The sequence below is a fragment of the Gavialis gangeticus genome, unplaced genomic scaffold, assembly GCF_001723915.1.
Source record: "Gavialis gangeticus isolate Ggan-Ray unplaced genomic scaffold, GavGan_comp1, whole genome shotgun sequence".
In the NCBI taxonomy this organism is placed as follows: Eukaryota; Metazoa; Chordata; order Crocodylia; family Gavialidae; genus Gavialis; species Gavialis gangeticus.
The window spans coordinates 3,684,506-3,695,648 of NW_017728960.1; the positions used below are offsets into that span (position 1 = coordinate 3,684,506).

General features: G+C 48.9%; 1 protein-coding gene across 12 annotated transcripts in view; it reads right to left on the bottom strand.

Annotated features, from left to right (window-relative positions):
* UBAP2L (ubiquitin associated protein 2 like) overlaps positions 1-7,327 on the bottom strand; it is a 28,604-nt gene extending 21,277 nt beyond the window's left edge. For 6 of the 12 annotated variants that reach the window (XM_019527464.1, XM_019527305.1, XM_019526975.1 and 3 more), the window contains exons 1-6: positions 7,217-7,327; positions 6,549-6,626; positions 4,671-4,781; positions 1,552-1,780; positions 858-953; positions 83-128 (exon numbers count right to left, since the gene is read on the bottom strand). In XM_019527464.1, coding sequence (XP_019383009.1) covers positions 83-128; positions 858-953; positions 1,552-1,780; positions 4,671-4,781; positions 6,549-6,626; positions 7,217-7,306 — 650 coding nt within the window. In that variant the 5' untranslated portion in view covers positions 7,307-7,327. The remainder of the gene's footprint in view (positions 1-82; positions 129-857; positions 954-1,551; positions 1,781-4,670; positions 4,782-6,548; positions 6,627-7,216) is intronic. The other 6 variants (XM_019527630.1, XM_019527552.1, XM_019527384.1 and 3 more) reach the window with 3 other exon arrangements.
* Positions 7,328-11,143: the final 3,816 nt, after the last annotated feature.

Sequence of the window (11,143 nt, forward strand, 5' to 3'; positions counted from 1 at the left end):
AGGCTTCCATATGCAGAGAGAAAAAAGAAAAAAATTGCAAGGAATTTTGCGTTTCCTGTGCTTTGGATTCAGTGAAACTTACCCCATGCCTTGGGCAGAAAATCTTCCCCCCCGCCTTCCAGAGCCACCTGCAAGATACACAATGGTTCTTCATCGTATTTCTGCAGCTGAACAGGGGAGCCTTCTTTGCTGTGCATCACTGAAGCTAAGAGTTTACCAACGCAGAGTTTCTAAGGCCCAACTATCTTCCCCTCCTGATAAGATTTCAGACTGCTCCTTTATACGCACGTGAATAACCCCAGTTAGCTAGCAACATGATTAGTGATAAAAGATTCTGTCCACAAATTAGTTCCCCCATCTGTCACCAGGTAAAAGGTATCAGGCACTAGATTCCAATTCCAATAGCATGTGTTCTCATCAGCAATTCCAAAGAGCTCAGGTTGTTTCATGGAGGGATTATTTTTGACACTGAGAGTTTTAAAAATAAAATCAAGTCTGTTCTGCTTATAGAGAACCAGTAAAGTTGCCCAGAGACAACCACAGGACTGGAAGCCCCCAGGTTCTGCTGCTAACGAGCCACCTGCCCAAGGTTACAATAACCACTTTTGTCTCAATTCTCCCCCTTCCTCCTCAGTAAGATGGGATAATATTTAATTACCACGGATGGGGAAGGAGAGCCAGGCAAAACCTCCAACAGGCTGAAAGCATGTACAGCGATACACAGGCACTAAGCAAGCTGTAGGTAGTAACTGCTCATGCATTGAAGTGCTGAAGCTAACGCTCCTGTGTGGAAGCACCGAAGTAGAGACAGTGGTGCACCACCTCCTCCCTTCTGCCACCTGAAGCTGTCTCCATACCTCTGCCTCGTCCACGACCTCGCCTCCCTCTCTCTGTGCCTCTTCCAGAAGATCCTCCACTCTTACCACCATCCAGCCCGTTCTCCTGGCCCCGAACTGAAAGACATGGAGCATATGACAATAAGACAGCTTCTAACATCACTACAGGCTTGAGAAGGATGCAGGCCAAGTGAAATACATAACAGCCCTAGAGCATGCTGGCGGGAGAAAGCCCATGCTACGGATGTCACAGCAGCTTATTTTGCTCCCACTGGTGAAATGGAGTGGCCCTGGGCTGAATTATTTGCTCAGTGACCAAAGGGTCAAGGACCATGTCATGGCAGCCGCACTAGCTCGGTAGCAGGGCACCAGAGAGGTCTGTGCATCTACAAGACAACACTTTTAGAGGCAGTGCCAGGCTCAGGGATATGCCAGGAACTTGTGTGCAGTGTGTGAAGGACACGTCTACACCACCTCCAGGCCATGCCAGGCTGCTCTGTGGTGAAGTATGGTGCCCCCAGGCTACAGACACCAAATCCAGAAATGGATGCTACAGTGCTGCAGCCACCTTAAAATGGCATGGGAGAAAATGCTCTGTCTTTGCGGTGCTACTGCACCATGCTGCATCTGTTCCCAGGCCTAACAAGTGCAGAATAGGCCTGCCCCGATTCCCGGTGGCACTGCCTAGCACAGGTTGGGGGTGGTGTACACGTGCCTGAAGTGTCCTCCCCTGTCCCAGGATAGTTACAGCTGCGACTGAAGTACGGGCTCATACACTCTCTCCCGCGGCTGGCGCCTCGGCCCCGCCTTGGTGGTCCGCCACGTCGCCGGCTGTAATCCCGATCCCTGTCCCGGTTCTCTTTGCTTTCTTCACTGGGTTCCGTTTGTCCACTCTCCTTCTGTCCCGAGACACCCTTCTTCTTACCAACCATTTCCCAGGAATGCTGAAGGAAAGAAGAGGGGCAAAGAGGTTAGCTGCTGGCTGATCAACACTGGGATGCAGGTTACATGGGGTACTGAACAACCTACAGAAAATGTAATGAGGGAGGCCAGAAAAATGTTCCAACAGAACAGGAAATAAGAGTTCATCTGCCTGCATTTACCCAGCTTCCCATAACAACCAGTGCCTCCCTCCTTCTCCGCAACCAGAGCTTCTAACATCTTGCCAGCCTTCAGTCATATGTTACCCAACCAAACCAGCAACATTCATTCTTTAAGTGAGAGACTGCACAAAGCTCTTGGACTGAGCCCCAAAGTTTTTCTGTTTGACCTCAAAACTGATAGTATGCTGCGGTCAGGCAGGCTTATCCCACTGCTGGCCTGCAGACCAAGTGAGGAGGGCTCCAGGGACATATCCCTTAAATCACCATGCCTGTTGAGTATCAGCTCATTGTAGAGGCCAGTTAAAGTGGGCTGGCTCTTGCAAGGCAGAAAGCTGTTAGCTACAAACTGAAGGGAGACCCACCACCTCCAGTCACATATATCACTCCTTAATCTCCCATGTGGAAGCTAGATTTGAATTCTCTGCACTAACCTAGATCCCTCCAAGCCCTCCAAGGCAGAAAGATCATCACTTGGCAACATTCGAGGCAACAGAAACATCCTCTCAATAGCAGCAGGGTCTTCTAAAAAATTCCAGTGATCACTTCAGCTCCTCAGAAAGATCTGTGCTAGGTCACTTGTGGGATCAAAGGACTGTTACAAAATACCCTGTTACCTTGTTCATCTGAACAAGGTTGGGCTGTAAGAAGGACCTTACCTATGTTTTCATAAAGACAATGCTCAAGGGTGTCACTTGTCTAGACCCCAGGTCTAGAGGCAGTATCTACTAACCATGTTCACCATCAAACTTACACAAACCTTGCCAGGATCTGTCATTCCTACCATGCAGCCTTGCCTGGTTCTGGGAAACACACAAGCACTGAACAAGGGAGCTCAAGTCACTCTGAAATAATTACAGCAAGTTAAATACACCATCAGTTCACCCCTGCTTCCCAGACATACTTGTCGCCAGCCCACAGTGGTTTCACACTGGCACTAACTGATGCTGCACACTGTTAGCATAATTAAGACAGAGCCACAAGTCACTGACAAACACGTGAAAATATGACTCGAAGCTAAAGGAACAACTGGTCTTGGATAGCAATGTGCAGAGATGGTGGCAAAAAAGCTTTTGACACAAGCCACCTTCAAACCAGAGGTCTTTGCCACCATCTCCCACAGCCAACTGGCTCGGAAAGGACTTCAAGATAAGTTACTCTGTGCAGAGCAATTATAAACTACATCAAACCAAGCACCGCTGTCACCTCAACTCTTCTGTCCCCTGAAATGTGACAAGTCTCTTCTTATCTGTTTGGCTGAGGCCACCCCTCACTACTCTGAGGGTCCTGAGATAGGAACAAGTCTGAGCCATTAAAACAGGCATCTTTTCACAGTGTCATCAGACAGCAATTGAGTTCTGACCAGAAGCAGCTCAGAAAGCTTTTGCCAATTGCAATGCAAATGACAGCCTAGCTCATAATGCTGCAGATGGTAACCTGCGGGCCCCCTATGGCATTGCAGACTGAAATAGCTGGCATGGCAAGGGTTTTACTTTGCCAACATTGGTTCGGGCACTACCCAGCTACAGCAGCGACCGTGTTCTGCATCCTATGCAGCTGAATGTCCCCATTGACCACAGAGAGGAAACACCAACACAAGGCTTCACGTGTGTCGTCCTCACTACAATTTGCAGGGGCAGTTGCTCATTTAAGGAATTCAACTGCCCAGATTCTAACTGTCTGTTGCTTATCAGAAACTGCTCCTGGCAGGGATGCCAACACTTGCCTGTGAGAGGTTCTGATACTATTGTCTTTTACAGGGAGTGCTCAACTAACTACCGCCTGATGAATGGGAAAGAGCTGAACCATAAAGCCATGTGGCTCGCTGAAGGCATGGAATCTAAACTAGGTAGGCTGCACATAGCTCAGCACATGCCAAGACCAACAAGGGTCACTGGAGCCCAGGCTGCAGGACAGCTGCTATACAGGACACATCTGGCAGGTCCACATGGTACTGTCTGGGCTCACATTTAGTAACTAGAGCAGCCACTCAAGGTCCTCAGGAAGTGACTTTCAGAGCCTCCGGCCCCTGAAGTCAAACAACTGCTTACCATCAGCCTTCCCATACCCAAAATGCCACAGGCAATCCCATGAAGCAAAGCCTTATCTTCGCTGTGGTCCCAAGGGGTTCAACATCATCCACCTAGAGCTTTCCTTGACTGTATCAGGACTGAGGTCTGGCTGCCTTTGTCCCAAAGGAGGAGGACCCATGTTCCAAGATGCTCTGCAGGCAGCTCCCTGCAGGCAGACTTATTTTGAGGGTTTATTCAGGGCAGTAAGAGTACATGGGGAAGCTAGAATGTGTGCAGACCACAGGGATGAAATCCAGCTCGGCAGAGCACACTGCAAGTGGCAGCACTGGGCACTAGGGCCTGTGAGGGCATGCCACACAGCGTGAAGAACCCAAGCCATGGCAGGCCAGTCAGCTACGAGGCAGGACTGCACTTAGTTAAGAGGTGAAAGCCCAGCACTGTAGACCACAAGACAGGAGGAACAGGAAAGAGTAGAGCATTTACCAGTCTTCACCTTCATCCTTTAAGCCTCTCCTAGGTCTGCACAAGCCATAGGCATATCAACCAGGCACAACCACCTACCAGGACCTGTATGCCCCAAATGAACAGACAGCAGATCTGTGCAGATAGCACTTGGAAAAATCACCTCCCCAACTCATGCTCTGGATACAGAGTCTTCACGGGGACACCCTTTTTCTACAAGTGGAAGGAGCCAGGCCTACCGTGTCCGGATTCCCCTCCAGCAGCACGTTGATGGCTCTGTTAACATCCCCGTTGCAGTCGTGCAGAGCAATCACACACTCATCCTGGTTTTTGCCCGTGATGTCAATCAGCTGTGGAGAAAATGACACCAGGAGCTCATTCCAAGCCCAGACAAGGGACAGGTCTTCTTTGACATACCCCAGGCTCCAGACCAAGGACACACTCCAGTCCTTGTGAGATCTACTAGAGGAGAGCAGATCACCACAGCATCACAATTCAGTCGTCTCAAAACCAGGAATCCAAGCATTCCAAGTTGCGGGAGACAGAGGGGATATCTGGTCGACCACAAGGACTCTCCTGCACCAGGAGGGCCAGTTTAGATGCAATGACTACTGTGGAACGCTATTAACCCATTGGAGAGTATGCCTCTCCAGACCCTGGAAGAGCACATCACAGGATGAACCCACTGCTGTTGTTTAGTACACGCTAGATGTTTACAGGCAATAGCTGATGCACAAAGTAGAAGACAAATTCAGACAAACCCAAAGACCACTGTCAAAGTTTAACACAGATTTGTGGTTTGCAGCAGCCATGTCAACGCGACAAGCCCATGAGCAAAGACAAGCATTGCCCAAACATTTGCATCCCAAGTGCTGTTCTGGGAACTGCACTTGGCTCCATTCCTTGTACAGACAAGACCACCTTACAGCCTCTCCCTATGCATCTACAAGTTTGTATTTTAGCAGGCAGCACAGCCAGCAAAGGGGCAAGCAGACTAGCGCACCAGCCACAGCGCAAAAGGAAGCAATGAAACACCAGATTTTAGGGATGAAAACAAAACAGCCCAGAAATGCCTAGCCCAGGGTTACGGAGCAAGCCAGTGGAAGAGCCTGAAGTAGCTCCCAAGTTCACAATCCTGTTCTAACTGGTGGATACAGTCACTTCATCCATAGGCAAGATTATACTGAGCCCCCGGAACACCTCCAGTTTAATGAAAGTGTTTCTGCTGAGCCAAGAAGCCATCTAAGCATTCACATCTAAGCTCAAGACCAACGTGGCAACCAGCTGCAGCAGATCTGGCTGCTGTGTGGCTGAGCTAGTGAACTCTGGGCTTAAGCTGCAGCACCCAATACAGCTCCACAGCATCCACACATTCGCTTACAGAGGTGGAGGAAGCACCTCAGCCCCAGTGCATCCAACTCAGGACAGCCCAGTGCAGCACAGCCTAAGCAAGCAGACAAAAGAGTAGACAGATGGAGCACCTTTGACAAGGTAGAGAGAAGCAGCAGCAAGAAGAAACAATACAGTTTCTGCAGCTCACAGGTACAGGACAGGGAGGCATCCCCTGAGGCAGTCAATCCAGCTCCTGGCTTTCACAAGCAACCAAGCTCATGAGAAAAATGTTCCATCCCCTCAACCATTCTGACAGCCCTTCCCCAAATCTGCTCCCACCTAAACACATGGTTATTGGACAAGCAGGAATGCACTTGGCCTTCTAAATACAGCTCATGACAGCCAAGTGCCACCTATCACTTCCTGTGGCTTGCTGCAATGAGAGAAGCTTTCCTTGGTCTGTCCAACTGCAGAGTCGTGCAGACACAGACAGACTCAGCAGGCAAGCAGGCCTCCAGCTGGCAAGACTATTCAAGCTAGCTGCCCTCCTTCTCACTTCCCTCCAACCCTGCACTGCTAACCCACAGCCAGTTCCTGTAAATAGCCTAGTTCAGTTACCACCATTCATCTGAGCCCCCAGCTCAACACAGCTGGCACTTCAGCTCCTGGAAACGAAGACACGGGTAACAGAGAGGCACCCCATTCCCACCCCCACAACCCAAACATTGGCTGTGCTCTAGCCAGACCCTGCATGCCCCCCAATCTGCCCATGTCTCCACACTCACTTGTTTCACTTTCTCCTCAAAGTCAGCGTCATTGTGGTCCGAAATCATCTGTGCAAGTCGAATCTGTTCCGCAGTAGCCTAAAGAGCAAAGGTGGAAGAGATGCAGGATTACAGCAGTGCTTTTCCAACCAGCCACTTTCCAAAGAACAAGGTTCAGCTCCCCTGCAAGCACCAGAACAGAGCGTGTACAGAGGGGGAAAGGAAGGAGAGCAAATGTGGGTCTGAGAGGGGAGGAAGGACAAAGGGCCAAGTGAGGTGTGGAGGAGAGTGAGGCCCTGTTGGACACTTCCCCATGCACGTGAGCCAACTGGCTCACCAAGCACCGCCCTCTCTCTTCTTGGGGCAGATCTCAACTCCCAGGCACATTCTGCAGGTGAACATCAGCAATCCGTGTTTGTTAACAGGGGCAGGGAGCAGCCCGAAGAAAGCAGAGTGGTTTCAGCTCCAGCTCTCACATGGGAACACTAATGAAGTAGCTGTGCTACCAGCAACAGCCCAAGCAGCCTGTCCCTGCCCTGCCCTGAGCAGCAGCGCCCTTGAGCACACAGGAAGTGGTTCTGGGAGACACGTTAAGCCAAGCCCAGCTATTACTCATAACTGCTCTGACCAGCTAAGAGTGCCAGGTCTCCACCTCCAAGCTAGCTGGTTTCCATGGACACTCCCCTTACCTGTGGCCGCTGCTTGTGCTGTGTCTGGCTCTGTGTCTGTGTCTGCTCCCAGTTCCCCCGGGCTCGGTTAGTGCCCACCGATGTCATCATTTACAGTATATACAAATAACAGTATTTACAAGGTAGAACTCTGTGGTGGGGCAGGGGAGGAGAGAGAACAGACGGTTAGAAACTGGAAACAAAAGGCAGCACCCAGAGGCTGGATGATGGAGTGGGCGGGACCACATGGGGGTTGGTTACCACAAGCCATTCCCTAGCCTGCCGGCACCTTTCCCAAACAAGGGCAGGATTAAAAGGCAACTTTTAAGTTTCTTCTACCACTAACAAGCAACACCAGAACTGGAGCATCCCTACTGCCAGTAGACAGTGCATTGCCTCCTGCTCCCTCTTGCCTACCCCCAAATCTAAAAGCAGAAATACTTTTCTTCTTGGTAGGAGTATGTTCCATGGCTGACACATGAGACCAAAAAGCATAAATTAGCTGTAGAGTAAGAATGTTGTAGTCATGGTGGTCCAGAAATGATGGGAGAGACAAGATGTCACCCTAAGAAATCCTTGCCTTTGCATTAATTTGCTGACACTGACAATTCCAAGAAGGGGATGCAGAAGCACCACAATGCTGCTGTGAGGGACATTTAATGCGTGCTCCCAAGAGATGCCACATCGCAACAGAAACAGCTCAAAGCTCTCACCTCATCAACTGATTTTCTGTTCCAGCTGCTTGCTCCCTTTGCTCCTTGCAAGTTTGCTGTATCCTGTTTCCCTCATCCCAGAGAAGGGTCGAGGAAGTGGATCAACCCAACTGAAGATAACCCCCAAATATCAGACAGGATGTTACAGGTTGGTGTGTTTAGTTTATTTAAACAAAGCCTGCACTCCAACATGAAGAATCTATTCCATCTATGTGGACTGTTGTCCTGGTCTAGGAATGCTACTTCTTTTTCCTACAGTACAGTATGCTGCATAATTATCACTACAAACACAAATTTCCAAATTGTGTTAAAAATAAATGCAGGATTCATCCAGTTCACTCACAACCCACGCAAGACATAGGAACTAACTAGAAGTGTAGAACAATGTTGCACAGTAGTTTGGGTCAAGAACCTTAGGAAGTTTAGCACAGGGAATATCCTAGCCAAGTAAAACTGAAGATCCCAAATCTGCCATTGCAAGGAATGCCCAACAGTGACAGCAAGGCAGCAGACACGCTTGCCACACCCGACCTGCCCTCAGGAGCAAGGAAAGTGATATAAATCTCAAAGCACCAGGAAAGATCAGAGGCTCATAAACAATACTGAAATTAATCCTTAGGCACTCTGCTAATAAGAGTGCAGACTCTGCCTCTGGAGCAATGGGTCCTGTGCTAACTGCTAATGCAACATGTGCGATTTCCCTAAACCAAGAAGAAACAAAGAGTAGAGATGTGGACTGGTATCTGGCTAGGAAAGCAGAGCAAGACGATCAAGAGGCCACTGTCCCCATGAAGCTCAGCGCTGCTCCACAAAGTGGAAATAGGGTGGGAAAAGTCGAAAAGTAGCTCTGCTCAGAGCCAAGATCTAAATCTTCAAAGACAGTTCTGAGGCTATAAACCACTCCTTTGGAGTGCAAGAGGCCCCTCAAATTAGGTCTACACTGCAATTGTAAACACAGTTCTCCTTACTCCTCCAGCAAGATGCATGGATTAGCTCCTGTAGCTCACGTGTTTTCAAGTTTTAAGGCTTTCCTGTAACTTCATAGAACCACAGAACTTCTCATGAAACGTCCAGAAGTTAAACCCCCCTCGTGTGATGCCCACCTTGCAACAATCTAAAAACAAAGACTATTTCTGTACCTCAAACCAAATCTCTGCTTATTAGAAAGCACAATCTGTACCATCTCTCTCAGCCTGCCAAAAGAGCATCCAGCAGTAGATTTAACAAGGCAGAACAGGACTTTAAAAAGGAATATACAGCAGAAACTTCCCCAGAAGTCAGAAAATGAAAAGCCTCTTAAGCTACATAGCTAACCTTTCTGCACTTTATATACAATTCTTCCCTGTGGTATTATCCTCGTTCCCCACTGCTGCATCTATTCTGGTTCTCAGTATTTCTCGTACAAACAAGTTGTCATATTAACCCAATTTGGCATCAGAATTGCCAGCCCAGAGGGAAGCAATACTGCCTGTTTGCAGTAACTTAATCTGCAATTTCAATAGGATACAGTTCTATTAGTTTGCTGTCCTAAACCTGTGTGTGCAGTTATTGGGTACTGTTTAACAACTGCCATGTTCCACTGCTGGCCCAGCTATACTCTACCAATGGATTAAATAACCCCCACATATAAAGCTCAGGAATTATCCACTGATACAGAAATATCAGCCCAAGCCTTAATGCTACCAACTGCTGTAGGCAGGTGGATGCCTGAACCCCCACAGTGCTCCATGAACCAGTCGTAGGGCTCCGTGTAGGTACAGGTAACTGGCCACCAAGTACTCACTGCCAGATCACAGCCACTGGGAACCGACAGGTTTCAGGCACTATTAAAATGCAAAACAGAGCCAACTTCTTGAGCAGCTGAACATGACTGCACAGAAACAGCTACAATCTGATTTGAACTGGTCTTTCACTGGGCATGTTTTAAACGCAGTCGATCCATGTATTTCCTTTTAAACCGTAAAGCAATTCACACTCCAGCGCAGGTGCTGTATAAATAAAATTATGACTGCAGATAGCCAGGGACACAATGAAAAGAGTCTGGAATGAAATATGCTAGGGAAGAGCAAAATGTGAAATCAATTTGACTTTTCTGTTACAAGCCCAAAAGGGAAGCAAAAGTGCTCGCAAGGCAGCAAGAGCAAGCAAGGAGCTCTACAGCCATACGTCACACGATTTCTACCTGCAAGAACTTGAAGTTTAATTTACTCCACAGTTACTCTTCACTTTCAGTGCTAAACTGCCACTGCTATTCACTCGATAGGTAGAAAAGAGATCCGTTTACACGCTATTTGTTTCTGCGGGGTTTCAAGGAGAAAGGGCAATAAACTTAAGTTTTTAATAATCGGCTTGCTGGACTATAAATTTAAACCATTGCAGTTTTGTAGAACAAGGATCCATCGCTCAAATCCATTATTTTTTTAAAAAGTGCTCGCAGCCCAAAACCAGCATTCAGGAGCCCTGGATCCTAACCCCAGTTCTGCCGCCATTACCGGACTCCTTCAGACATGTCACAGCACGTCTCAGCCTCAGTTTCCCCATTTGTGAGAAGGGAGAGATGATCTTTTCACACACCCCCCTCCACGCACCTTAATTAACATTTGCAAACCAGGCTCTGAGGTTTCAGATGAAAGGACTACAGAAGGGCAGAGCGCTAGGAGTGATTATTCTGCACGGCTGGGGAGAACACGTACCGGAAAGAGCCTGACACAGAGGGATACTCTACAAGGGCTATGTTACGCTTCACCCAGTGCTTTGGCTGTGCGTGAAAATAATCCATGTATTGAGACGACAGATTTTTGTCTGACAAAGCTTTGCAGCAGAAGGTATGGCAGGGATCCAAGCACAGTACCAACGTAGGTCTCTGAACGGGACTCTTTGGACGCCAAAGCTATGTCAACACACCGCAGCGAGGCCTTCTACAGTGGCGTGGATGCCAACAAAGTGGGCAAGCCTCTCGCTAAGAATCAAACATCGCTCCAGACCAGCGCACAGTTGCCTGCAGGACTCTGGGCCAGCCTGGATAACGGGGGCAGGCAGTGCGAGAAAAGTCACAGGCCAGGGCCTCAATTCAGACAAAAAACCCTCATCTGGGTCGCCCTTCTCTCCCCCAAAGAGGGCTGCAAGGTTGGAGAGGCGAGGGCTGGCCCAGCCCTGCTGAACAAAGGAGGGCAGCCAGGAAGCAGGCTGCCCCACGGCTCCTGCCAGTCACAAGCCAGCGGCACGTGGGCGCTGC